The sequence below is a fragment of the Cricetulus griseus genome (genome assembly GCF_003668045.3).
Source record: "Cricetulus griseus strain 17A/GY chromosome 1 unlocalized genomic scaffold, alternate assembly CriGri-PICRH-1.0 chr1_1, whole genome shotgun sequence".
Taxonomy (NCBI): Eukaryota; Metazoa; Chordata; class Mammalia; order Rodentia; family Cricetidae; genus Cricetulus; species Cricetulus griseus.
Window position 1 is genome coordinate 204,716,919 of NW_023276807.1, and position 24,785 is coordinate 204,741,703.

General features: G+C 43.1%; 1 protein-coding gene across 1 annotated transcript in view; it reads left to right on the top strand.

Moving 5' to 3' along the window:
• Window positions 1-2,155: 2,155 nt before the first annotated feature.
• The window catches only part of LOC100767106 (heterogeneous nuclear ribonucleoprotein A3-like), a 108,478-nt gene continuing 85,848 nt past the window's right edge, over window positions 2,156-24,785 (top strand). Inside the window, 4 exon segments of the mRNA XM_035453085.1 lie at window positions 2,156-2,168; window positions 4,001-4,113; window positions 5,311-5,466; window positions 8,715-8,863. Coding sequence (XP_035308976.1) covers window positions 2,156-2,168; window positions 4,001-4,113; window positions 5,311-5,466; window positions 8,715-8,863 — 431 coding nt within the window.

A 24,785-nucleotide genomic window follows, 5' to 3' on the forward strand; every position in this document is an offset into this window, starting at 1 on the left:
CCGCTCTTGAAGCGAGATGGCTTCTGAGAGCTCATACCTACGAGGAAACGGTGGTAGCGTGGCGAGTCCCCAAGTGCCCTCACTTCTAGGCGCAAGCGACTGGGTCCGGCGTCCCTTCCCTGCAGCCCCGCAGATCAGCTGCCCAGACGCCCAAGGTCCCTCTCCACTGCCTGCGCTGGCCTGCGCAGCCTTATATCTAACGGTCAATTCGTGCAATCTGTCGCTTCCCCCCTCCAAACCCCCCTCCTTGGTGTTTTTTTTTTTTTTCTTCCAAGAAGCCCATCTACCAGTTGCTGTGTCCTCGCTCAATAATAATTACCTCGTCCGAGAATTAATTATAATAAATGTTTTCTTGATAAACTAACGAGATAATCCGAGGGGCACACGTCCCTTAATTACAGGCCGTCGTGCTCAGCTCTGCTTCTCGTCCTGGCTGATTAATTTTCTGCATGATGGAGAGGAAACAAAACTACGTGGACTGGCGACTGGCCTGCGGCAGGGAAGAGGACGAAAGCCGGAGGGAAGAAAGAAAGAAAAGAGGTACGCGGGCACTTGGAAAACAGCCGGCGCTGGCCTCTGCCCCGCTAACTCGAGTGAAAGTTTCTGGCCTCAGGGAATCAACAACTCCACCACCCGCGAGGGAGGGAGAAAGAAATGTGCCAAAAGGGTTGGTCTTGACTATTAATTACAGTTGGGAGAAGCCCCGATGCTAGGTCTGGAAGGAGAGGCCTGGATGTCTACCTTACTTTGGGGGAGGAGTTTGCACAACTCCACTCTTGAGCTAATAACTTTTGGTGACCGGGAAAAAGTGCCGAGGTGAACAGGCGAAATCCTGACCCTCAAAGTTCTGGGATGGAGGATACTGTTTCAAGGAAAGAGCAACTCCTCTCCCGGTCCCTTCCCCAAGTAGTGTACCACCGCAGGTCCACGCTGCTGGGCCTTCTCTCTCCGAACACCAACACCGCTTCTCTCTGTAAAGGACGAATTCGGTTCGGGGCTCTAGAGTTTCCAGAAAAACCTGTCGTGAAATCGGACACTGGCTCTCAATAGTCACTTGAACGCATCAACACCGCCACTTCTTCGGAGTTTGCAGCGCGACTCGTCGTTAGGCCCAGTGTTAGAGGGGACCTTCTGACGGTTCCTAGGCAGGCCTTGACCCACGACACATCATTGTCCCCGAGCCTGAGAAGGCAGTACATAAATAAATGCGCAGCGGCCCACGAGGCTGCCCCAGATCCAGAACGACTGAAAAGCCCAAGTCCCAGAGGAGGAATTCCGCAGTCGCTGACCGGGAGCAACCAGGCGTTCGTTCACCCCCACTTTTGACCACCCCAAGTGCGCGCAGAGGCCGGCGCGCGCGTGCCCTGCACCACCCGGAGCAAAGTTGCGTTTAAAACCCTGTCTAACTAGCGGCCTCCGCCTGGTGATCTATCCCCGGGACCACGACCACCGCGTTCAGCGCCACGGGTGGGGGAACTACACCCCTAGGGACGCGGAGGGCGTGATATTAAGGATTGAGAAGCTCTAGAATCTTTGAGAAAAGGCGGGGAGCAGAACTGCTCTAAGCTAGGGGAAGAGAAGACGAAGAAGGGAGACCAGGCGCGCGGCGCAGGAGTAACCAGACGCCCTAATTCCGCCTCCTTGGTTATCAGCTTGGATTTCGGCTCCCATTGCAAACTGGGGGCTCGAGAGGCAACCCGCGCGGTCCCGGCCGACTGATCGAGGAGCCGGGCTTCCGGCGCACGGGCCTTCGGAAGCACCCTCCTCCCCTTATTATCATTGTTTGAATTTACCAACCCAGGTACGAGCACAAGTATCATTTTTGTCACAGACACTAAAAATATCCTTGGGATCAAGCCTAAGGACTCCAGCTAAAACTAGGTGACCAAATACAAAGCTCGCGAGGAAAAGCCATGTATAGGGTGGACATAAGAACAAAACCCCTCCCCAACACCCCAGATTAGACTCGTAGGATTTCCACGACGTTCCGCCGCAGCGGCGACCCCCAGGAGCAAGCGCTCTGGCTCCCTCCCACTCCCGCCCTCTTCCACAGATCGTCAAATTTTCCTAATGGCCATTATTTGGCCTCAAAATTCTTACTAGGAAAAAAAAAATCAGCCCCAGAGGACCTCCACGTCCACAGAGTTGCACGAGAATGTCTATTAGAGGTGCGGGGGGTCACGGCAGACTGGGGAACACAAAGATATCGCCATAGACAAGACAGACGGACACTTACCTTACAGCCGCATTGGAGGTTAGAAAAGAAAAAAAAAAAAAAATCAAACTATCCTTCAAGATTCCAAATAGCCAGCTAGCCTAAAAGAAATCAAGAGTATTCGGTTAAAAAAAACAAAAAACAAAAAACAAAAAAAAAAACCTTGTAGTCTTCACCCTTCCATAAAAAGTCAAACATAAGCAAAAAAAAAAAAAATCCTTTTTTAGAGAACAGAAAATGAAGTGGCCAGAGTTGTATACAAGCGTGTGTCCGTCGACGATACATACAAAGTAGATGTGGCCACCGAGCTGCTCTAGCGATTTTTATTTTTAATAACAGTGGAGGCTGAGTTGGAGCTGAGAAAGGTTCCGCTCTCAGGGAGATTTGCTGAGAAAGCGCCTCTCTGGCAACTTTTTGACGCAAACTCTCCAACCAATGGCAGGGAGAGAATGATTGACACATCTAAGCCAGAGGGAAAATAATAAAAACACACAACAGGGGGAGGAAAACAGGCCGCTGCTGCACCGGGGGAAGAGCAGGCAACAAATCCAGGCCTCCGACACTACCAGAATGTTCTTAGAAACACTGGACTGCGCTTAAAATATACATTATGGGCCGGAGCATGTGAACTAATTGTATAATTAAAATGATGGACAGGAAGGTCTCCCCCTTCGGTCTTTTCTTCCTTTACACCCCTTTCTTGTCCTCTCCTTTTTTGTTTTTATTTTAGGGAAAGGACACCAAAACAACTTAAGACAGGAAAATGAAAATAGTTAAATCAAAGCTGGAGAAGAGTGGGAGGGGGGAATAACTGGGCTTTCGACTCCAACACTAGCAAAGAATGTGTGGGTCAGGCAGAATTCTAACCCAGGCTCACGCTAAGGCTTAAAAACACGACTATGTCCCCTTTAACAGGGCCAGCCGGCGTTGAGAGAAAAGCCGGCGAAGGAAGAAAGCCAGGAATGAGGTGTGGACATGCAGTGAAAAGAGAGATAAATTCACAAGGCTGTGAACTAATTATTTGAAAACCCCAGCCTCCTCGCTGCTCTTCAACCCCTTACGAATAACTCCCTGTCTCGGAGCGCTGCGTTTCCGCGCATGATTTTTTCAATGTGAGAAACCCAGAACAAGATGGGGGGCGGGGGAGATCCACGAACTCCCAAATCTACCCCCAGGGCTGGTTGTGGGCCAAGGTGGGGCTATCTCAAATCTCTCGGGTTTGAGTGCCGGGTGGCAAAAGCCCCCTGTGGAAACAGTTTCTGCATAAGAACAAATTCCTGATGCTGTAGGGCCTGGAGCTAACAGGGATGGAGCCGCCCTAGCCTGAGGCTGAAACCCGGGCGCTGGGATGCATCAGGACTAGGAAAACAGCTCAACTTGTCAGATCCAGATCGAGGACCGGACAGCTTTCACTAGTATCTGAGTTTTCTAGAAGGGCAGAAAGAGATTGGACGGAGTATTACGGGATGGGGGGCAAACGCAACTGCTGAGTGTGTGTTAATGGCGCGGGAGTGATGGGAAAGGACAGCTTTTCCCTCACAACTCCCAACGCCGAAGGAGAAAAAAAACAAAAAACAAAAAAACACACACACCAGCAACCAAAATCCCCACCACCCCCTCACTACCTCAATCACCGTCGACACCACTGCTAGTGGGCCTAAAGAAACAGCTCGTTGCCTTTAATTTGGGGACCTATGTTAATGAAGTCAGTAATTAATTCGTCGCTTTGTTGTCGGTTCTTATACTGTATGTGTAATCAAATGTGGCCGTCCTTGGGATTTACAGCAATTAGCGAATTACGGGAGTGCGCACGAGGCTGCAAGCTCTCCGCAGCCCGGCTAGGCTCGACTCCGGCTCAGTCTTGGGCTGGTCACTCGGCTGCCCCGGCAGACTTGCAGGTGTGTCTTAAGAGCTTTGGGTCCCGGCGGCTCCACGAACCCCGGAGAGCCCACGGGCCTGTCCAACAGTTCTTCCTGGCTTTTCCGTAGCAGCTCCAGTATGAAGAAAACAGGCTGTCGCGTACCCTGGAGTAACGACTTTATGGGGGCCTAGGCTGGAGGCGGGGGGCAGGGGAGGGAGGGTGAGTACGGACCTTTCTGCTACCCCGCCCCCACTGTGCTGAAACACCTGGTGACTGTCCCTAAGGCCTTTCATTTAGGAGGGGGAATGTCCCAGGCGGTTGTCCCGCGTGGCGCGGGCTGTGGGAAGGCAGGTCCTGGCTCTCAGTCTGAGCCACCGTGCTTTGGATGACGGAAGGGCAAGTTCATGGGAATCTCTTGGAGAAGAGTTTATTTCCCATCCCTAGAAAAGAGTTATTCCCAGTTTGATCATAAGGATGTTCAAAGCATCAAAGGGCAAAAAAGAAAAAAAAAAAATGAACCTGGTGGATGTGGCGGAGCAAGGCCGCGGGGACAGTGGAGGTGGGGTTCGATAAAGAAATAGAACTTGCTAGTCTCTCCAAGTAAGTGAAAAAAATCGGAGAGAGAGATCCATCTGCAGTAGGGTCCGGAGAGTAGGGAACACCTCAAGTCCCAAGCAAAGGTTTGGGCTGTCGTCTGAGACAACCCAAAGCAGTCGAACCTCCTTGAAAATTCCAGAGTGCTCTCGACAGCGGAGGATTTCTGCTGGATGCAGCGTGGGAGGGCTTTCCCCTTTAGCGGCTGGCAGCACACAACCCCCGCTTTTCCCTTGTCCTCTAGTCTAATAACTTCGCAGAAATACAGGGCCAATAAACCACCAGTTGGAAATGGACAGTGTTAAATAAACAAGGGTCTCTTTAAAATTCTCATCCACTTCAGATGTCTAAAGTAAGATTGTGATGATTTTGTCACGGTTTGGTAAATTTACCCCTTTAAGAGGCTTTCATAAATCCCAGAACACACCTTCAGCCAGATTTGAATATAGATTTAGGTTTTAAACCCCCGAAGCTGGAAACACCGCTTTATCAAAGAGAATTTCCCTTTAGCTTAGCAATGTGCTGCAGCTCTGAAAAGATTGGATCTGAAAGAGAGAGAGACAGAGGGGAAAGAGAGCCAGAGACAGAAATGTAGACAAGGGAGGGAAGGGGAAAAAAAGACTTTTCTTTTTCTTTCTAGAGTAATTCTGCCCAGACTCTTCAGCAGTTGGTAGCAGGCAAGCTTTCTCCTGTGTCGCCTGGAAAAGTTGCAAAATTGCTCTTCACCTGTAAGAACATGCTCTTTATCTTCCAGTCTCTTCTTGTCAATTTGGAAATTGCAGACAGCCCGGCTCAGGTACCGTTTCCACAAACTCTATTCTAGGTCAGGACAAAAGCCACTGGCTTTGGGGGAGGGAAGGGGGTTGGGCTGTTTCACAGAAAACCTTGGAAGCTTGATGGAGAAAAAGACTCCTTGGATGGCATCTCTTGGTTTTCAGTAAGTTCTTGAGACTCCGATATACTTACTATTCTTTGTATTTCCTTTATTCAGAGTCTAACTTTTCTCCCATTAAAAAAACAAAAACAAAAACAAAACCTTTCCTAAGAATCTGACTTAATGGTAGCATGCTTTGTGTTTTTCAATAATTCTCGTTAACAAGTGGGTGGTTTTAATTGCCATGTGTATAATTACCTTGCTAGGCAGATTCAATATAAAGGACTCAGAAGCTAAATGAAAAGAAGCAATGTAAGGGGAGAATCAAATTATTTGTCAAGGCTTGCATGCAGTTACCAGATTATGGCTGATATTCATGTTTTGAAATCTAGATCCATGTATATCACTAACTGGGCTTATTTTTCTTCATTCAAAAATGTGGAACTAGTTTAAGATATTCCAAACTTTTCCCCAAGTTTATTAACTTTGGGAGTGGGTGGGGGGAGGGGAGCTATCTCTGGAGTCTTTCAGGCTAATTAAAAGAAAAAGAAAACCCATATCCAACAAGGGCACAGTTGGTGGGGGGTAGCTAGACTCCCTAACACCAACTTCCAAAATATGAAGATTAATTTCAAATCTTCCCAGCATTTCAGTGGACAGTTGGAGGGGGAGCAAACACCGCATTTTGCCTGAGAAACATCACCTATGAAAAAGAAGTAATTAATTCTTCATTAGGTTTTTAAGTATGACTTTATTTTAAAACTTACCAACCTTAATTCTGATTATTTTTAACAGGATTTAAGATTGGCACTGTGAACAGGGTGGGGGGATATAAAGCAGCCGACCATTTATGAATTAAGCTTGAGTCATTCAGTCCCTATACTTCGGTTGCTTCAGAAAAGAGGGTAAGGAAAAAAGAAATAACTTTAAAGATAGAATTGTGTGTGCTGTTGATAAAAGAGCAGGAGCCAAACTCCAAATGGAGAAAGAGAGAGAGAGAGAGAGAGAGAGAGAGAGAGAGAGAGAGAGAGTAGCATGTTGTTCCGGAATGTAACGGATTAAGATTGTGTGACAAGTGGGAGACGTGGGCTGTGAGACATTTATGAGCTGAGTGTGAGCTAGGAGCTATGTGCCTGTCCCAGGGAGTATGAGGACCAAGGGTAGGGTGTGTGCAGGGCAGGGTTAGGATGAGGGAGAGTAAAGGCGAGTGTGTGTGTGTGTGTGTGTGTGTGTGTGTGTGTGTGTGTGTGTGTGTGTTGTGGATAGACTGATAAAGGATGGTGGCAGTCAGTTTCAATAATTTTCATCTGCTAGTCTTAAAGTTTCCTTGAAATCAATTCTACTGCAGGCAGCAGCCTTGAGCTATAGAGCTGATGCAAAACAACCATTACACTCCAATATCTTGCCTGTTTGCAAACTTCATTTAAAACTGGGGGGGAAAAGACCCAGGAATGGTTTTGTAAGAAAGGAAAAAAAGAAGAAAAGAAAACCACAGTGAAGCTTTAAACTAGTTTGGATAAAACTCTAATCTTTTATTTGTAACCTTTTACAAGCTTTATTTCCCTATATGAAAAGCTTCTTTTATATGGGCATGGCAGACTTTTTCTTTGGATTTTTAATTAGAGCCCATCAATTGTAGCCATATTTAAGAATCAATATGAAGTAATCCTTCGAGATGGGATAAGGTTTTAATCGAAAATCTAATTTCCCACTCTTTGCAGATCATTTTAAGAAGCTAGTTGATTAAAAAGAGAGAGTTCAATATTTAAAAGACATAACACCCCAAACCTGGAAAAAAAAATCATGTGTGCAAGAAACCACTGATGTTGCCCTTACAAAGGAAAGCCCTGCTGCTGGTAGGAACTTCTTTCTTCTACTTGGAAGAATTTGGTGTGTGTGTGTGTGTGTGTGTGTGTGTGTTTCAAATGCTAGACTCAATGTGGCTCCTATTAGGCATCTCATATTGAATGAGGCAGACTTATTTATTCGAAACAGTATTCCACAAGCAAAAATTAACCTATTTTTAAAATTCAGATAAGAACACATAGCTCCTCTTGATAGGTCCTTTTCGTTGCATATTCCACAACTTGGAGATTAGTGAGTGACACACTAATCTCTGACACACACGGTGCATTTTTCAAGGATCCAAACTTTGTACCCACACATCCGTGGAGGCGGATGTCCAATTCACGTTAAAACTTCAGGTTTAGAACTTTGCCACTTAATATTTAACAAAACCGGAGAACTTGCTTATTGCAAAAGCATAGAATTCTAAGCAGTTCCATCATGGTTATTAGCTTTCAATTTGTGTTTAAGAAGGGCGGGCTGGGGGGGGGGCGGGCAAGGAAGGAAGCAAAAACTAATTGTAGGGCATAGTCAACGCACTTTGCTCTCAAGTGATGGAGCTGAGGTATCCATGAAATGTTGCAGACCTAAATGTGCAGAGCACACTTTCAGTATTCTCAGCTTCAGTTTGAGAACTCATCTGTAAACTAGGAGGGCACCTCCGCCCCAAAGTTTACAGACTTTTTTTTTTTTTTTTTTTTTTTTTTAGATAGCCGCTGTACTTGCTTTGTTTTATGTTTTAAGTGCACCTGGGGGGGGGGAATGAACTCATAGTATTTGCTTTTACAAATCTGAACGAAGTGGGCTTGGAAATGTTTGCTAGCCAAGTTTTTCTTTTATCTACAGAAATTTCAATATATTTAAAAGCCTGCCGTTTAATGCACTACATGTTCGCACGAATTTTAGGGAAACCTTCGTGTAATTTATCCATAATCGCGTCTAATAAAAAACTGGATTTTCTTCCTTTTAATTTTTAAGGGAAAATATGATGCGTCTTCATTAGCAAAACTGACTGCTGTGCTCACAATAGTTCTTAATTGAAAAGGCAACCTATTTTAATGGTGTGGTCGGGAAGAAGATTACATACTTTATCCAAACACAAAGACAATTAATAATGAGAAGCAGGCGGCTGCCATTAACTCTAATGTAGTCGCATCAGAGTCAGGGAGAAGTGCTCCTACCTGAGGCGCTCGGAGCAAACTCCCCAGACTCCCTCCTTCCCCACTTCACCCATCCCTTACTTGGGGTTTCTTAAGGTGCACGGCTCAGGCTCGGCTTCGGTTTGGCCGGGTTTTTTTGTTTTTTTGTTTTTTGTTTTTTTCCAGCTCATGGCGCGGCGGCGGGAGTCCCTGCCCCGATGTCTCTGGGTACCGCGCAGCGCCTCCGGGATAAAGACACTCGGGTGTCCGAGCGTGGCGCAAACCTTGTGCAGGCCCTCAGAGCTTGGTGAGGGCGGCCGCAGGCCCCGTGAGCTGTAGGATTTGGGGGGGCGGGGGAGGGGGGGCGAAAGCCACCTGGTACACTTTGAGAAGTTTAATCAAGTAGGCTGGTCTGCCTTCTGAATGGAGAAGTTACGGGGGAAATCTTGTCCACCCGAGGTCATGTTGGGTGGGAAGGGTCTGAGCGTACATAGTCACCCGGCCGAAGCAGCCAGTTTTGCGGCCCGGTGTGGGGAGCAAAGCATGCGTGTATGTGTGCGTGTGAGCGTGCCTGGCTCTCCGTGTCTGTCTGTGCGCTCGCGGTCGCGCGTGGGTTTCTTTGGGAGGAGGGTCGCAACCTATCTTAGACCCTGACACGTCCGGATTCTGGCCTAGCAAGCCACGGCGACCCGCTCTGAGCTTTGCTTTAGAGGAAGAAGGGAGGCCTACTGAGAACTTGCACCAGGGTGGTGGCTTTCCAGGAGCCAGAGCAGGAAGGGAACCCTGGCTAGAAAGTTCAGCGTGGAACGAACACGACGCTAAGTCAGGGTCCCGGGACCGCTGCCACCAGCGTTCCTAATTGGGGACAGGAGGAGTCGAGCTTTATTCCCAGTTCCGGGGCCCTTGGACCGGGTACAGGGTACAGTTTGGGGAAAGGGCAGACTGAATTTATGTTCTCTGGAGACCCTTCCTGCTTGGCGTCCTACAACCACAGGAACCAGCCCAGCCCTGCCCCAAGTTCCTTTTCAAGCACAGCCTCGCAGCCCGGGCTTAGGCAGATGAGAGAGGGGGAGCGCCCATCAGTGACACCCCCCCCCAACTTCCGCTGCTGTCCCAGTGGGGATCAGAGCGCTGCTACAGGCCGTAGAAGCAGCCAAGCCATCATTTTCCCAACCAAGGGTCTGCTGAACAGTCTGAATCCCTAGGCTTCTGGCTTCCAGCAGCCACTTGAAGTGTAGGGGAGAGGGGTATGGCGGGGACCTGGGGCTTGAGTCCTTCGAAAGTGTCTGGGAGGGAAAGGGATGATGCAGACAGACTTCTGAAGCTGCCCTAAGGCACTGGTACACATCCAGCCTCATGGAGAAGCCAGGGACCATTCTCCAAGACCCAACAGGGGACAGCCCCTTCCCTGCGGGAAAACCTTCCTTTCAAATACATGCTGCTCTCTGTGTCCCTCCAACTACCGAGTTCCACTTCCCCTCTAGTCTCTTGTCTATTCACTTTCCTGCAGACTTAATTTTGGCCATAGGTTAGGGAGCTTCTCAGAGCCTCTGAAGGCAATCAGGCCTGGATTCCCTCCCTGCTTCCCCCTCACCCAATGCCCAAGCCTCTCTGCTACCTCTCTTAGGCCAGGGAGGTGGGATTCAGCATTGTCACCAGATTTGAGTGAAAGCCTGTTACCAACCACACAGGAACCTTCTCTCCCCCTTCCCCACATCAATCTTTGAACACCCTCTCTTCCCGCACAATGTATCCGGAGCTTTCCCCTCAGCCTTTCAAATTCATTTTTTCATGTGGTTCAAGTGAAAGTCCTCTACCAGTTACTACTTGTCAACCCAGCCCTAGTGTCTGCTTTTGAGGAGACCGTGTGAGAGGGCTGGATATTGAAGAGGAAACTAAGGCCTCCTAGACTAGTGAGCAATGGTTCTCTTTTAGGGGACAGTTTGAATCCTCAGTATTACTCAAGCAACAAGCCAAATGCCATAAACAGACTCTTGGCATTTAACCTATGGATGCTTGAAGGCATCTTTATTAATATGCGTCTCACTTTGGATAGCTACTCAATAATGGCATCCCTAAATAATTTCTGAAATGCCATTTAAGCTAGTTCAGCAACAGACAGTAGCTTGTAGCCTAAATGGCAGTTTCCTGGCAGCTTATTCAACTAATGAACAAACAAAAGAGTGAAAGATAAAATTGCTTCCAGTTCTCAGTTCCCAAACATGAATGTTAGAGGCATCACTGAAGGAACACATAGTTCACACAAAGTAAAGATGCTGTATTTTGATTCTTAGAAAAGCAGCTTCCTTTTGGCTCTGCTCCCTTGTCCTAATGCACAAGACATGTCAGAGAAATACAGAAGAGACTGGTCTGGAGATGTTGTGTGTCAGTAGGACCTTGAACTTCAGTTGAACAGGTTCTTTTCCTAGGGTTTCAACAACAAAACAGAAATAGCACAGGCTTGGATGTAAGTTTCCCTAACAAAGAGACAATCTGTGGACACTATTTTTTTCTATGATATATCAAATAATCCCATTATGCTCGAGATTTCAGAAGTATGTTTAAATGTTTTGGTAGTTGGCACTGTGTAAATACAACTTTGGTCAATTACAGACTCCACATGATGGCCCCAAACACTTAACATTAGGCTATGCAGTTTTTTTCTTTTTTAGTATTCCTTTCTTCTTCTTTCTTGACTTAGTGAAATAGAGTCTTTCTATATATCTCAGGTTGGCCTTGAATTCACAACAGTTCTCCTTAGTCTCCCTAGTACTAGGATCACATGGAAACACTATACTTGACTCCACAATATCTTCACTGTAATTATTATTACTTTTACAAAATTGTGTGTGTGTGTGCGTGTGTGTGTTTGCGCGCGCATAGGCATGTGTGTGCCATGTATGCAAGTCAGAGGACAACTTTGTGGGAGTTGGTTCTCTCATTCTATAATGTGGGTCCTGGGTGCTAAACTCAGGTTGCCAGACTTGGCAGCAGTCACCTTTACCCTCTGAACCACCTTGCCAGACCTCCATAAAGATTTTAAGTGAGATTGGTTCAATAAAAAAATTAATTCACACTTGTTAGATTGAATGTATTTTTCACATGCAATAATTTCCACTGAAATCTCTGACTTATCTAAAGATGGTGATTAGCAATCTAAGGAATCTCCAAGGCACATATTTTCAAGGGGATTATAACACAAATTCACATTTATTCATTCATTCAACAAGCATAATTGGAAGCCTATTACATATTAGGTAACTGTCAAGAATTACTTGGGTTTTTTTTGTTTTTTGTTTTTTGTTTTTTGTTTTTTGTTTTTCAGTGCAAGGAACTGAACCCTGGACCTTGTGCTTGCTAGCCAAATCACCAACCCCTGTTTTCAAGAACTGATAATGTTCAGAGACATTATCAGGCTCCTATCTGGGAAACTATGGGGTTTTGTTTTGTTTTTCTTTCCTACAAATAAGCAAGGAGTCGCAACAAACATTCTATTTGAAATTTTCTATTACCTACTTTTCCTCTAGATGAAACAGTAAGATGCAGTGGTTTGAGGTTGTGAAGGCTTTTGCTGTTCACTCACAGTGGTGTTCCCAGGGAAAGCTGGAGAGGTTGTTTACAGGAGTTCTGGATGGTACCTGACCCTTACTCTGCAGATAGGATTTGTTTTAAAACCGAAAGTCAGGGCAACTGAGTGTGTATTTGTCAACAGAGTGTGTGCTCTACAACAAAAGAATTTTTACTTTTTTGGTTAGGACTAAAAACAAACTGTGTGTTGTTTTCAGCCATTATGGATCCAATATATGTCTATAGCACCATTATAGTCTTATTTTTTTAAACGAATGCAAAAATTATTCAAAATAATGACAATGGTGATTTTCTAAAATTCCCTATCGCAGTAAGAAATGGTTATTACATATTTGCTTGTTTGGGACCATTTTACCTTCACCTACTTGGCAATTTTGGAAACAGATGAATTTTATGTCCTTTTAAATTTAGGATTTCCTGTGTAACAACTTATACTCAGATGTAGTTTTTCTTATCAAGATCCTTCCCCTTCCTGTTTTGTTTCCTGTCTATAAAACATATATAATGATGATGATCATTCCTTAGGTGACTGATGGAGTTATTGAATATGGTGATCAAGTGACAGATTTGAGCAATGTCTCTTTAGAGGTGGCCAGTGTTATAATGCCCACCCCCACCCCACACCCACCCTTGCCTCTTCTAGAGCAATCTTGCTTGTCTATATTTCTGGACACCTGGAGCTGTGTCATTACCCATAGCTGCATTGTCTTTTGGTCACAACACCCAGGCAGAGTCTGTGGGCTGCAGAGAGCCCATTAATGAATGCTCTTCATGCAAATTAGCCAGAAGGCTGAGAGTTTTGGGTTGTTTGCCCCTGAAGCATCAAAAAAACAAAAAACCCAACCCTCATTCTTTCCTTTCCTTTCAAGTTTTGGCCTTACATTTTCTTCAGAGCCAAGAGGGTTTGAGAGCTCCTTGGTTGTAGAGCTGGTCAAGTGCATGCTTTTCCAAGGGCTTCATTTATAGTTGCTCATGAATCCCTTAAACTAAGATCCCTATGATTTTAGACCTCCTTATCAGTTTAGATTGCACAATCATCAGAATGAAAAAGGAAAGATTCCTTGAGATTAGGTGGTATTCTGACTAAAAATACGCATCTATCAAGTGGGAGTAAAGATGGTGAAAATACAGGCTCAGGATATTCAGGTCTGAGAATAGAATTTCTGATTCTCTCTGCAGGTGGGGTATGAAGTAGAATGCCAGGATGCTTGCCCGTTTTTATACTTCTGTAGGGATGTAAGAAGTGGAAAGGAGTACTTACTAAAGTACAGCAGGGTCGATGGAAAGAGCCATCGAACTTCCAGAAGGCAGCATTTGCCTCATGAAAAAGAGAGAAACTTCGGATGCCCAAAAGGTATACAAGAAAGATAGCAAAATGAAAATGAAGACAAGAATCCAGATCCTCCATCAGCAGCCATACCCTGTGACAGACCCAGAGGCAACTCCAAAGCCACCAGGGCAACTGCCTGTTCAGTTTGCCAAAGAGCCAGATGCTGTTGCTTGGAAGAATCTCTTCCACAGCTTGATGTCTGGGTCCTGTGATTGCCATCCAAAGAACAGTGGTGGGGCATGCTGGGATGAATGCAATCCTAGCATCCCACTATAGTGAGTTTTTTCTTTTCTTTTCTTTTCTTTTTTGGAGTAATTTTAAATTAAGTAAGTTTGAAAAGTCACACTTTTTAGTTTTCCAAAATTAAAAAGAAAAATTAGAGACTATAGTACAAATTAAGGCCATGTTTTTAGAAAATAAGTCCTCTAAAAACTTAGTGTTACTTATGGGTCGTGTTTAATTATCTTATCCCACAAGGACTGGGACATTTAGAGACAAAAGGCCATCTACTATCCATGGTGATGAGGTAAAAACCACTACATTCTAAAGGAGCAGTGGTACAAAAGACTCTTTTACGATTTATGATATTGAATGGCCACTTCCAATTTTTATTTAATGTTAGTTACACAATGATATTTTGGTTGTGGGTGCCACTGAAATGTGTTTTAGGTTTTTTAAGGCAGTATGGAACACTGATTATTGACAACAAAGAGAAAAAAGCATTGGCTGGTGTGTGTGTGGCAAGTCAATGGCATCTCCTCATCCACACCACAAGTAAACACACAGGAGGCATCTCCCTTTCCAAACCCACGTTAGTGTCTGCTGTGTTGAAGTAGGGTAAATAATAACCTCTGTCTTTGAGTCATTTGGTCCACTTCAACAAATGAATGTCATTTGATCCCTACCCACAACTAAAATCTCTACTTTCTGTGTAATCTTTTATTTTTTCTAATTATAGGAATTTCTTCCCTGAATATTCCCCGACTTTACCTAATAGGCTGATAGTAAGTGCCTGAGTGCCAGAGTGAATGTGTAATTTCTTTACTCATTGTGATGAATGTAAATCATGGCATGATTGATGCAGCCAGAGTAGTAGGCAATACTTTAAAACATAATCAAACTATTTAGATAGCAAGAACTTACTATTGAGCCATATTTCTCAACTGGGGGTGATTTTGCCTCCCAGGGGATCTTTGGCAGTGTCTGGAGACATTTTTGGTTACCACAACTGTCACCTACTGGGTAAAGACCAGAATCCTGCTTCATAGCCTGTAACACAGAGGAGAAGCTCTCCACGGCAGAGAATCACTGACCTATTTTTGTTGTTGTTGTTGTTTTTTGTTTTTGTTTTATGAGACAGCGTTTCTCTGTGGCTTTGGAGCCTGTCCTGGAACTAGCTCTTGTAGACCAGGGCTGGTCTCGAACTCACAGAGATCCGCCTGCCTCTGCCTCCCAAGTGCTGGGGTTAAAGGCGTGCACCACCAACGCCTGGCTATCTCTGACCTAATTGACAATAGTGTCTAGGCACAGAAATTCTGATCATGGGAAATAGATTACAGATAAAATATTACTAATGTGTAAAAATGATATGATAAACAATATACAAATGGTATCAATTCAGTTTTTTTTTTTTAGAAAAAAAAACCTCTCTCATTCATTTATTTTCAAAATTTCTTCATCTTTGGGATCATAAAACCAACACATAAAACATTAGTGTTATTGTTACTTTATATGACAATTTTCTTTTAAAAATATTTTTATTTATTCTTTGTGAATTTTTTCCTGTTTTTTTTTTTTTCATTATATTTTGAGACAGGGTTTCTCTGTGTATCCCTGGCTGTCCTGGAACTTGTTCTATAGACGAGTCTGGCCTTGAACTCAGAGATCAGCCTGCCTCTGCCTCTTGGGTGTTGGGATTAAAGGCGTGCACCATCAAGCCCAGCTGTGAATTTCCTTTTATACTTTTTATAAATTTTTTCATATAGTAGATTTTGATCATGTTTGACCATCCTAGACCCTCTCCTAGACCCTAGACCCTAGACCCTAGACCCATCTCCTTACTCACCCAGCTTTATGATCTTCCTCTCACTCTTAAACAAACAAACAAACAAAATGTGGGGCTCCTTTTATGTTGGTCAAGCAGCAACTCCTGGGTGTGGGGCCTGCTTTGAAGTATAGTAGATATACCTGGTGACACTCCTTGGAGAAACCAGATTTTCATCTTGCCAGCACGTATCAATTGCAAACAGCTTCTTGGTTAGGGACAGGACCCCAAGTCCACTTTTCCCCTTCAGTTCTGAGATCCCATCAGACTCAAAGCTGTGAAGATCTTGTGTGTGCTGCCAGTCTCTGAGCTCATATGTGCATCAGTCCCATTGTACCTGGAGGACACTGGTTCCTTGGAGCCACCCACCACCTCTGGCACTTTCCATCCTTGGGCCTCCTCTTCTGCATAGATCCCTGTGCTTGAGGGGAGGGATTTGATGAAGGCATCTCATTTAGGACTGAAGGTTCAAAAGTCCTTCTGCACATTGTCTGATTGAGGGTCTCTGTTAATGCAAGAAGAAGCTTCTCTGATGAAGGTTGAGTGAGGCACGTCTCTGTGCACATATGTCACTGGGAGTCATTGTATTTCTCTGTTCCTTTAGCAAAATAATAGTATTGGATTTTCCCCTAGACCAGGACCTGTCTAGTCTCAGGTTCTTGGCCATTTTAGCAGTATCAGGTAAAATGATTTTCTTTTTAGAGAAAAATCTCAGGTAGCCCAGGGTGGCCTTGAACTCACACTGTGGCTGAGACTGACTTTGTATCCCTGATCCTTCTGTCTCTATTTCCAGCTGCTGGGATTACAGGTATGAGCCTGACTTGACAAAGACTCAGCTTTTATACAGTATGTTTCTCATCCTTACTTCAGTTGTTGAATCGTATAGTTAGCTACAGCTTAACGAATTGGAAGCAACTTTAAGTTATTATGCTCCTGCTTTATGAATATGATACTAATTCAGAGAGGGAAAAAAGATTTTGTTTTTAACTTTTTGTTTCTAAGAGGTATTTTCAGCCATGCATGGTGGCACACACCTTTGATCTTAGCACTCTAGAGGCAGAGGCAGACAGATTTCTGTGAGTTCAAGACCTGTCTTGTCTACATAGCAAGTGCCAGAACAGCCAAAGCTACATAGAGAGACCCTGTCTCAAAGCAAATCCAAGCAAGCAAGCAACCAACAAGACAGACAACAGGAAAAGGGTCTGTTTTCAGACAATTTAGTAGATGTATAGTATGGTAAAAAGGAAAATGAGACAATTTATAATCCTACCATCTTAACACATTGGTTTCTTTAAATTCAAATCTGTATTTATAGTCATTAGTTTCTTACTGTTGGAACAAATACAGTTCAACAAAGTATCTCATCATAGTTTTCATGATCTAAGCCCATCTCGATAGCAAATGAAAAGTGAAAATCTTGTTTTCATTTTTTTCCTCAGTCTCCCCACCCCCTTGGTATGGGTGAATTTGTTGATTTTCCTCTATTTCCTCCTCCTTCTTTGTCAAATTGTGTGTGATTGTACTAAATTGAAGCCATCTGCCTTAGAGAAACTTACTTGGGTAGTGCCATCATCTGCCCTGTAGGTTTTTCTCTCACAGGGCTAGTGTCCTCTCTCATGTGGAGATTGTCTCAAAAGATGCTAGCATTGTCAAAACAGCAGTAGTATTAATCAGCTATCTAGACCCAGAAGCAAGGAATGATTGTTTGAGACAAGACAGGGAGAGATGACCATCAAAGTCATGTCAGAAGTTATGGTGCTACCCCATCTATAGTGTAAAAACTGGAGAGCAGAGAGGTTTCAAAGAAGGGACCAGTGAGATGGCTCAGTGAGTAAAAGCACTTGCCATACAAGCCTGATGACCTGAGTTCAATCCCTGAAACCCACGTAAAGGTGAAAGGAGAGAACTAAATCCACAAAGTCGTTCTATGGTCTCCACATGTACACCATGACACATATCACCCATCATACACACACAATTAGATTTAAAAAGAAAAAGGCAGGACTGCTGGTGTTTGGTTCCATCTTCCATGGCTGGCTCTTTCCTGAAACTCCTGTGTTCTTCAGCTATTCCACTGGGCTCTGGCAAGCCCTGGTAGCATGTGCAAACTGACCAAACCTATGGGGATGTGGCTACAGATTCTAAGGAAACCAGGAGAACTGTGGAACAGGGCTACTACAGAGGATCCCCACTGGGCAGCATCCTTAGGGCACTCTCATAGCTGCACCAGGGTGAGGGCATCAGCACAGGCTTGTAATTCCTAAGCTGAGAATTAAGGCATGGGCTGTGCCCAGCAGAGCCACAGGGACAGATCCCCCAAAGTTGTAGGGAAAGAAACCTAGTACAGCAGGACTGGTGTTCCAGGGTCCCAAAGAGCAAAACTTCAAGCCAAGATCATTCTTTTTTTTTTTCTTTTTTTTTTGGGGGGGGGTTTCACATCAGGGTTTCTCTGTGTAGCTTTGGAGACTATCCTGGCATTTGCTCTGGAGACCAGGCTGGCCTTGAACTCAGAGAGATCCGCCTGCCTCTGCCTCCCAAGTGCTGGGATTAAAGGCGTGCGCCACCAACGCCTGGCTAAAGAAGATCATTGTAATCTGTTTGTTCTCTTATTTATCTATTTGTTGTGTTTTAGTTTAGAAATGAAAAAAATTGTGTGTGTGTTGTGTGTGTGTGTTTTTTTTCTGGGTATGGTGACACAAGTCTTTAATTCCAGCACTTGGGTGGCTAAGGCAGGCTGATCTCTGGGAGTTCAAGGCCAGCCTGGTCTACCGAGTGAGTTCTAGGACAATCAGGGCTATAAAATGAGGCCTTATCTTAAGAAGTGAAATTGAATAAATAAAATAATAATAAATAAAAATAGATAAAAAAGAAGGAAATAGGGATTTACTTTAATTTTCCCCCTTTGGTTTTTCAAAACAGGGTTTCTCTATGTAACAGCCCTGGTTGTCCTAGAACTCACAGAGATCCTCCTGCCTCTGTTTCCTGAGTGCTAGGATTAAAATCATGCACCATCACACCCAGTAGATTTACTTTATTTATTCTTAAAAGATTTAGGCTGGCCGGGCGTTGGTGGCACATGCCTTTAATCCTAGCACTCAGGAGGCAGAGGCAGGCGAATCTCTGTGAGTTCAAGGCCAGCCTGGTCTCCAAAGCGAGTGCCAGGATAGACTCCAAAGCTACACAGAGAAACCCTGTCTCAAAAAACCAAAAAAAAAAAAAATTAGGCTGCTGAACCAGACCTTTTATAGTCAAATGAATTTTAAAGTTTTTTTGTTACAAGGCAATAGTCATCATTAATATATAATAATGCAAGCCTATTAGTATATAATAATATATTATTAATATATAATAATGCTTGTTTGTTTGTTTAAAGACAGGGTATGGGTATGTGACCAAGTGTGGTTGGCATGCCTTTAATCCCAGCACTTGAGAGGTTAGTCAGTTGGAGGCTAGTCTGGTTTATGTAGGGAGTTCTAGGGCAGCCAGAGATAAATAACAAGACCATGTATCAAAACAAAACAAATAAAAACAAGCAAAAGTTCAATAAAGAACAATAACAATAGCAATAACAGGAAAACAGGACCTCTACTGTAGGCTGACCTTGAACTCATGATCCCCCTACATCAAACTAACAAGTGATGGGATTAAAGGCATGAACCACCACATCTGGCTGAAAGTGGTTACTTAGACGTATCAGTATGAATATCAGTTTTTCCTAAATTTGAAGAGTTCATAAGATTTTAAATTCTAATTTAAACTATGTCATGGCTTTACAATAAGATATAGCAACATACTTTCATTCATTTATTTGGCATGGAATCTGCCCTGGTTAAGGTCTATGTGTCTGTCTATTTATTTATTTTCTTTAAGACTTGCTCAGGAATGCCACAGAGATGGCTTAGTGGATAAGGATTCTGAGCTCATTTCCCCAGACCCATGGTGGCAGTTTAATAAAAAGCTTCTAGGAAAAGAGCCAGGTGTGGTAATGATCTCCTTTCATTCCAGCACCAGAGAAGCAGAAGCAAGTGGATCTTTGTGAGTTCAAGGCTAACCTGTTCTATGCACTGAGTTCTATGCCAGCCAGGGATACATAGTAAGACCTTCTCTCTCTCTCTCTCTCTCTCTCTCTCTCTCTCTCTCAAAAAAAAAAGTTGCTTAGGAAAGACTAAAGAAAATATGTTCTGCCTTAAGTCATCAAAACAGTCTTTTACCTTTACCTTATTACGCTCAAAATGCACTAACAATACTATTCTCGGGGTAAGAAATATAGATGTGGAAATTTTATCTACAGTTTGATATTGAGTTGGACACTTAAAAAAGTTTTGGTCATTTTCACTTGCATGAAGTTTCAGCTAGTAATTAATAGATGCAAAATCTTGTGACAGACCATGATGACTCAGACCTATTAGCAACATAGAATTTGCCTACATGTTTGCTGATATAGAACACGTTAATGATTTGTCAAACACTGAGTTTACATAGATAGTGAAAAGTAATATAGGCAAAACACTACTGTAACATGAATAATAAAAGACCCAAAGATTGATATTGGGTTCAAGCTTCAAGCTGAAGATCAGAGACGCAAAGCAGCTAGCCACTGGCTCTTATCTCTACCTCAGGCTGAAATGGGTGATCCTGGAGACACTTATCCTCAGAGTACAATCCAGACTCTCCTATGCTATGCTCTCCTCAACGTGGCTGGAGACTTATTCTCTAAGTCTGACTTTGCTTCTTCCTTTTATACCTCTCAAATCCTGAGATTAAAGGCATGGGATCCCAAATGCTGAGATCACCTTTGTGTGATCTGTTTCTCTTTAGGACTGGATCAATTTCGTGTAGCTCACTGTGGCCTTGAACTAACAGAGATTAGTTTGCTTGTCTCTTCAGTCCTGGGATTAAAGGTGTGTGCCACCACCACGTGGCCCTAAGGCTTGCTAGTATGACTGCTGGGATTAAAAGTGTGTATCACCATTGCCTGGCTCCAAGGATTGTAGCTAACTTTGCTTTACTGTACCTTCAGGAAAGCTTTAATAAATCATAAACAGTACTGTTTATTGGTTATGATATCTTGTTTTAAAAATACTATGTATTTCTTTTAGAAATATTTGTTTTTTTATTATTATTAGTTATGTGTTGTGTGTGGGTATGAGCTTACCAAGTGTCCCCAGAGGTTGGAAGGCGATGTCAGCTCTGGAGTTACAGGTGGTTGTGAGCTGCCTGATAGGGAATTGAACGTGGGACAGCTGCAGGAGAAGTACTTACTGTTCAGTGCTGAGCAATCTCTCCATCCTTCTTTCTGCTCTCTCTCTCTCTCTCTCTCTCTCTCCCTCCCTCCCTTCCTTCCTTCCTTTCTTTTCTTGTCTGTTTGCTGTGTTTATTCCTTTGTGCTGTCGCATGTTAGTATATAGATGAGAGGACTACTTACAGGAGTCAGTTCTTAGTTTTAGGGATCAAACTCAGGTCATAGGCTTGGCAACAAGCACCTTTACCTGCCAAGCCATCTCACCAGCCTCTGGTTATGCTATCTTTATAGATAGATAAAATATGTATGCATAATTCTGTGGTTGCTGAATTTGGGAGAAAAAAAAAAAAACCAAGGCTTTGTGCTTCAATAATCACAGCCGACACACTGAGTGGTATTCTGTTAAATACCCCCCCCTTTCTTTCCTTCTTCTCTTCAGAAAAGCGGGTTATTATAAGACAGTAAACATAATAGGCTTTACAATACCTGGAACTTTAGTATGTGGTGTTAGAGCAGAAATTATAATAGTCCAATGTAATGAGGTTGAGTTGTACGTATTTTTCCAATTTGAGTCATTTGCTTTCAAAGCTATTATTTCACTCTTACTGATAACCACTCTAAAAAAAATTACCATTAACATTCACTCACTTTTTCAGGTTTTGAACAATTTTTTAATCCAACAAGCTATTTTACCTGACACAATAGATGTGGTCTCGGCCAACAATCTTCATTGTTAAAGCATCCAATGGCTTTTTGACAATGATATGAAATCCATTGTGTTCCATTTTCTTCCTAAGACAGTAATGCCCTCTAAAGCACTCCAGCTAGTAAGGTACACAAGGTATTGCTTTCATAACACTGTGCTGGCTCTCTCTAATTCAATTACTCAACTCAAAGACTTCCTCGGGGCTTCAAAATTGTGCCCATACTTCCCCGTTTCTGATGTGAACCTGAGCTGCTTGCGGTTGCTCGGTTTGTAAAATGTTTCTTTATCTGTTTTGCTTGTCTTTTCAAACCACTTTGCTTGTCAAGAAGAAGTGGTTTCAGACTGGTTTTCATCCTAGTTGCCCTCTGATGGATTATAAAGTAGATTGGAAGGGGAAACTCAGCCTGTCTCAAGCACAAAGCCAGTGGGGTGAGCTTGCAGCTCCTGAACCATTCATCTTCTGCCTGCCAACTCCATCCCCTTATTTCTGGGACGAAATTTTATTTGGGTCATTTGATTATTTACTTCTTATCTCTAGAGGGTAGGAAGGCTCAGGCCGTCTGAACTCCAAATATAGTCAAAATTCAATAAAGGTCAGAAACTAGGGGGAATTAAACTCCTCTCCATTTTACAGCATTTGTTATATTTACCTTCAGAAAGCCCACCTGACTTTACCCCACAATTTTGTCCTGAGAAAACATAGAAGCGACACCACAGACACCACCACATGATAGTCAGCATGCAGATCTTTGCCACTAATTAGTAACAAACCATTTCTTCTTTGTGTGTGTGTTTGTAGGGGCATGTTCATGTGGGTACATGTGCATGATCATATGTGTGTAAAGAAGACAGAGGTAAACCTTGGGTGTCATGTGGGGGGTGGGGTGGGGACAGAATCTCTCATTAGCCTGAGCTTGCCAGATTCCAGATTGGTTATGTTTTTTGTTTGTTGGTTTTTAAGCTTGAGTTTTTAGAAGTTCCTGCGCATGTACAACAGGCACTTAACTAAGATATGTCTCTAGCCACATCTCTCGTAGTAAACTAAAAATTTAGAACTAGTTCAATATACTTTTCCCCCTTTTTCTCTGAATTCTTTTTTTGTTTGTGTTTTTGTTTTTTCTTTAAATTTTTTTTCTTTTTTTTAACATTTTATTTATTTATTATGTATACAGCATTCTGCTTCCATGTATATCTGCACACCAGAAGAGGGCACCAGATCTCATAACAGATGGTTGTGAGCCACCATGTGGTCGCTGGGAATTGAACTCAGGACCTCTAGAAGAGCAGTCAGTGCTCTTAACCTCTGAGCCATCTCTCCAGCCCTCTCTCTGAATTCTTAGATGAAGAGAAGTAGATGCTTGAGTCTTCTGACAGGTCTAATTCTAGAGTGATTAAAATAATGACTGGTGGGGTTGAGAGGAGAGGAGAGAGGGGAAACTGCAGATAGGATGTTAAATAAATAAATAAATAAATAAATAAATAAATAAGTTGATTAATTAAAAATATTTTCAATTTCTCTCTTACCTCCCAAAAAAGAAAGAAAATGATGACTCACTTGGCTAAAATAAATTTGCCTTTTTTCTTTTTTTTTCCTTTATTCATTTATTTAGCTCATAAATAAAGTCATGCACAATTATGATATATAATACAGTATGTTCACAATGGCATGGCTAAATTAAGCCAATTAACATATTGGTTTATCATATATGTGTGATATATGTTATATCATCATTTTTGTTTTGAGAACACTTGAAATATACTGTCTCACAACTTTTAAAATATAGCATATTGTTATCAATCATATTTATCATGCTCTCAGTAGACCTCAAGACTTCACAGAGTCCATGCCTTTTGTCCAACTGCAGTTTTATATCCTTAAACCAATCATTTCCCCATTGTTAAAAGACCCACATTGAAGCCTAATAGCCACAATTCTGCAAATTTGCCTTTTTTCAATCCCTCAAAGTTACTGATTTGAGTCTTAATCTGGCTACATATGCTATTGTTTGGAGTTTAGATAGTAGGATGCTTTCCACTCCTTGTATCCGCGGCCTGCTGTTACTCCTCATTGATAGCAACTTCTAAACAGTACTTCTTCAAGGATAACTCGGGAACACTCATAGACTGCAGCATTAATCTTAGTGGACAGTAAATGCTAAGGGGATACGCACCAGAGAACAGCATAGCTCAACCCTACAACCCTCAAGGAGGAAGCCCTTCCTCCACAGTCATAGGCCATCCCATTACTCTAAGGGTGACAGAAGAGCCTGGGTTAAGTTACAGCATGTATATAAAGAATGTATCTGTATTACCCTGCAGGAAGTGTAGGGTAACTCCATCCGTGAGAAAATCATTACTCAGGGAGTAGGTTACCTTATTCTTGATGTTCTCTACTTACATCTGTCTTGATCAAGTTCATGCATTAACACATGTCTGTTCTCACCCATGTGTGATACACGTATGTGAGGCAGCACTCTAGAAGTTCAGTAGAATTGGAAGTAAAAACACAGCTGCAAAGAGATCTCCAAAACACTGACACTTGTCTACTTAACAGATTCCTTTAATTGTTACCAATCAGATTGAAGTACACAAAACCATGTCTAAAGAAAGAATTGGTGCCTGGCAATGGTGGCTCACACCTTTAATCCCAGCACTTAGGAGGCAGAGGCAGGCAGATCTCTGTGAGTTCGAGGCCAACCTGTTCTACAGAGCAAGTTCCAGGACAACCTCCAAACCAATACAGAGAAACCCTGTCTCAAAAAAACAAAAAAAAAGAAAGAAAGAAAGAAAGAAAGAAAGAAAGAAAAAGAAAAAAAAGAAAGAAAGAAGAATCGGGAGTGAGGAGGGGCATATACGCTGTGCTGGGGTCATCAGCAAAGAAAGGCCTTTAAGAAACAACTGAAAAAAGAGAATGAAAAAGAGGTTAAGTTTCAGTTCAGCAAACCCAGTTACCCAAGTTTACCCAAAATAATAATAAATGTATTTAGACATATCAGCCTTGTAAAGGTAGCCCAGTTACTATTGTTGTTGGAATTTGTGGGAATAGGGAAATGATCAGTATCATAGTTGGTTATTTGTAAGTATTATTGTAAGCACTGATGAGACGAATGTTTTACTTAGTTCTTCTAATGTGTGTATATGTATGTATGTATGTATGTATGTATGTATGTATGGATGGATGGATTTGGTTTTGTTTTAAGATGGGGCTTCACTATGTAGCCCAGGCTGGCTTTGAACCCCCTTCCCATAACTTCTTAGTACTGGAATCACAGGCATGAGCCATCACTTCAGGTAAGGTGAATCTTCTTACTAATTGGGTGCATAAAAATTTCCTCCTCCTGTTAATT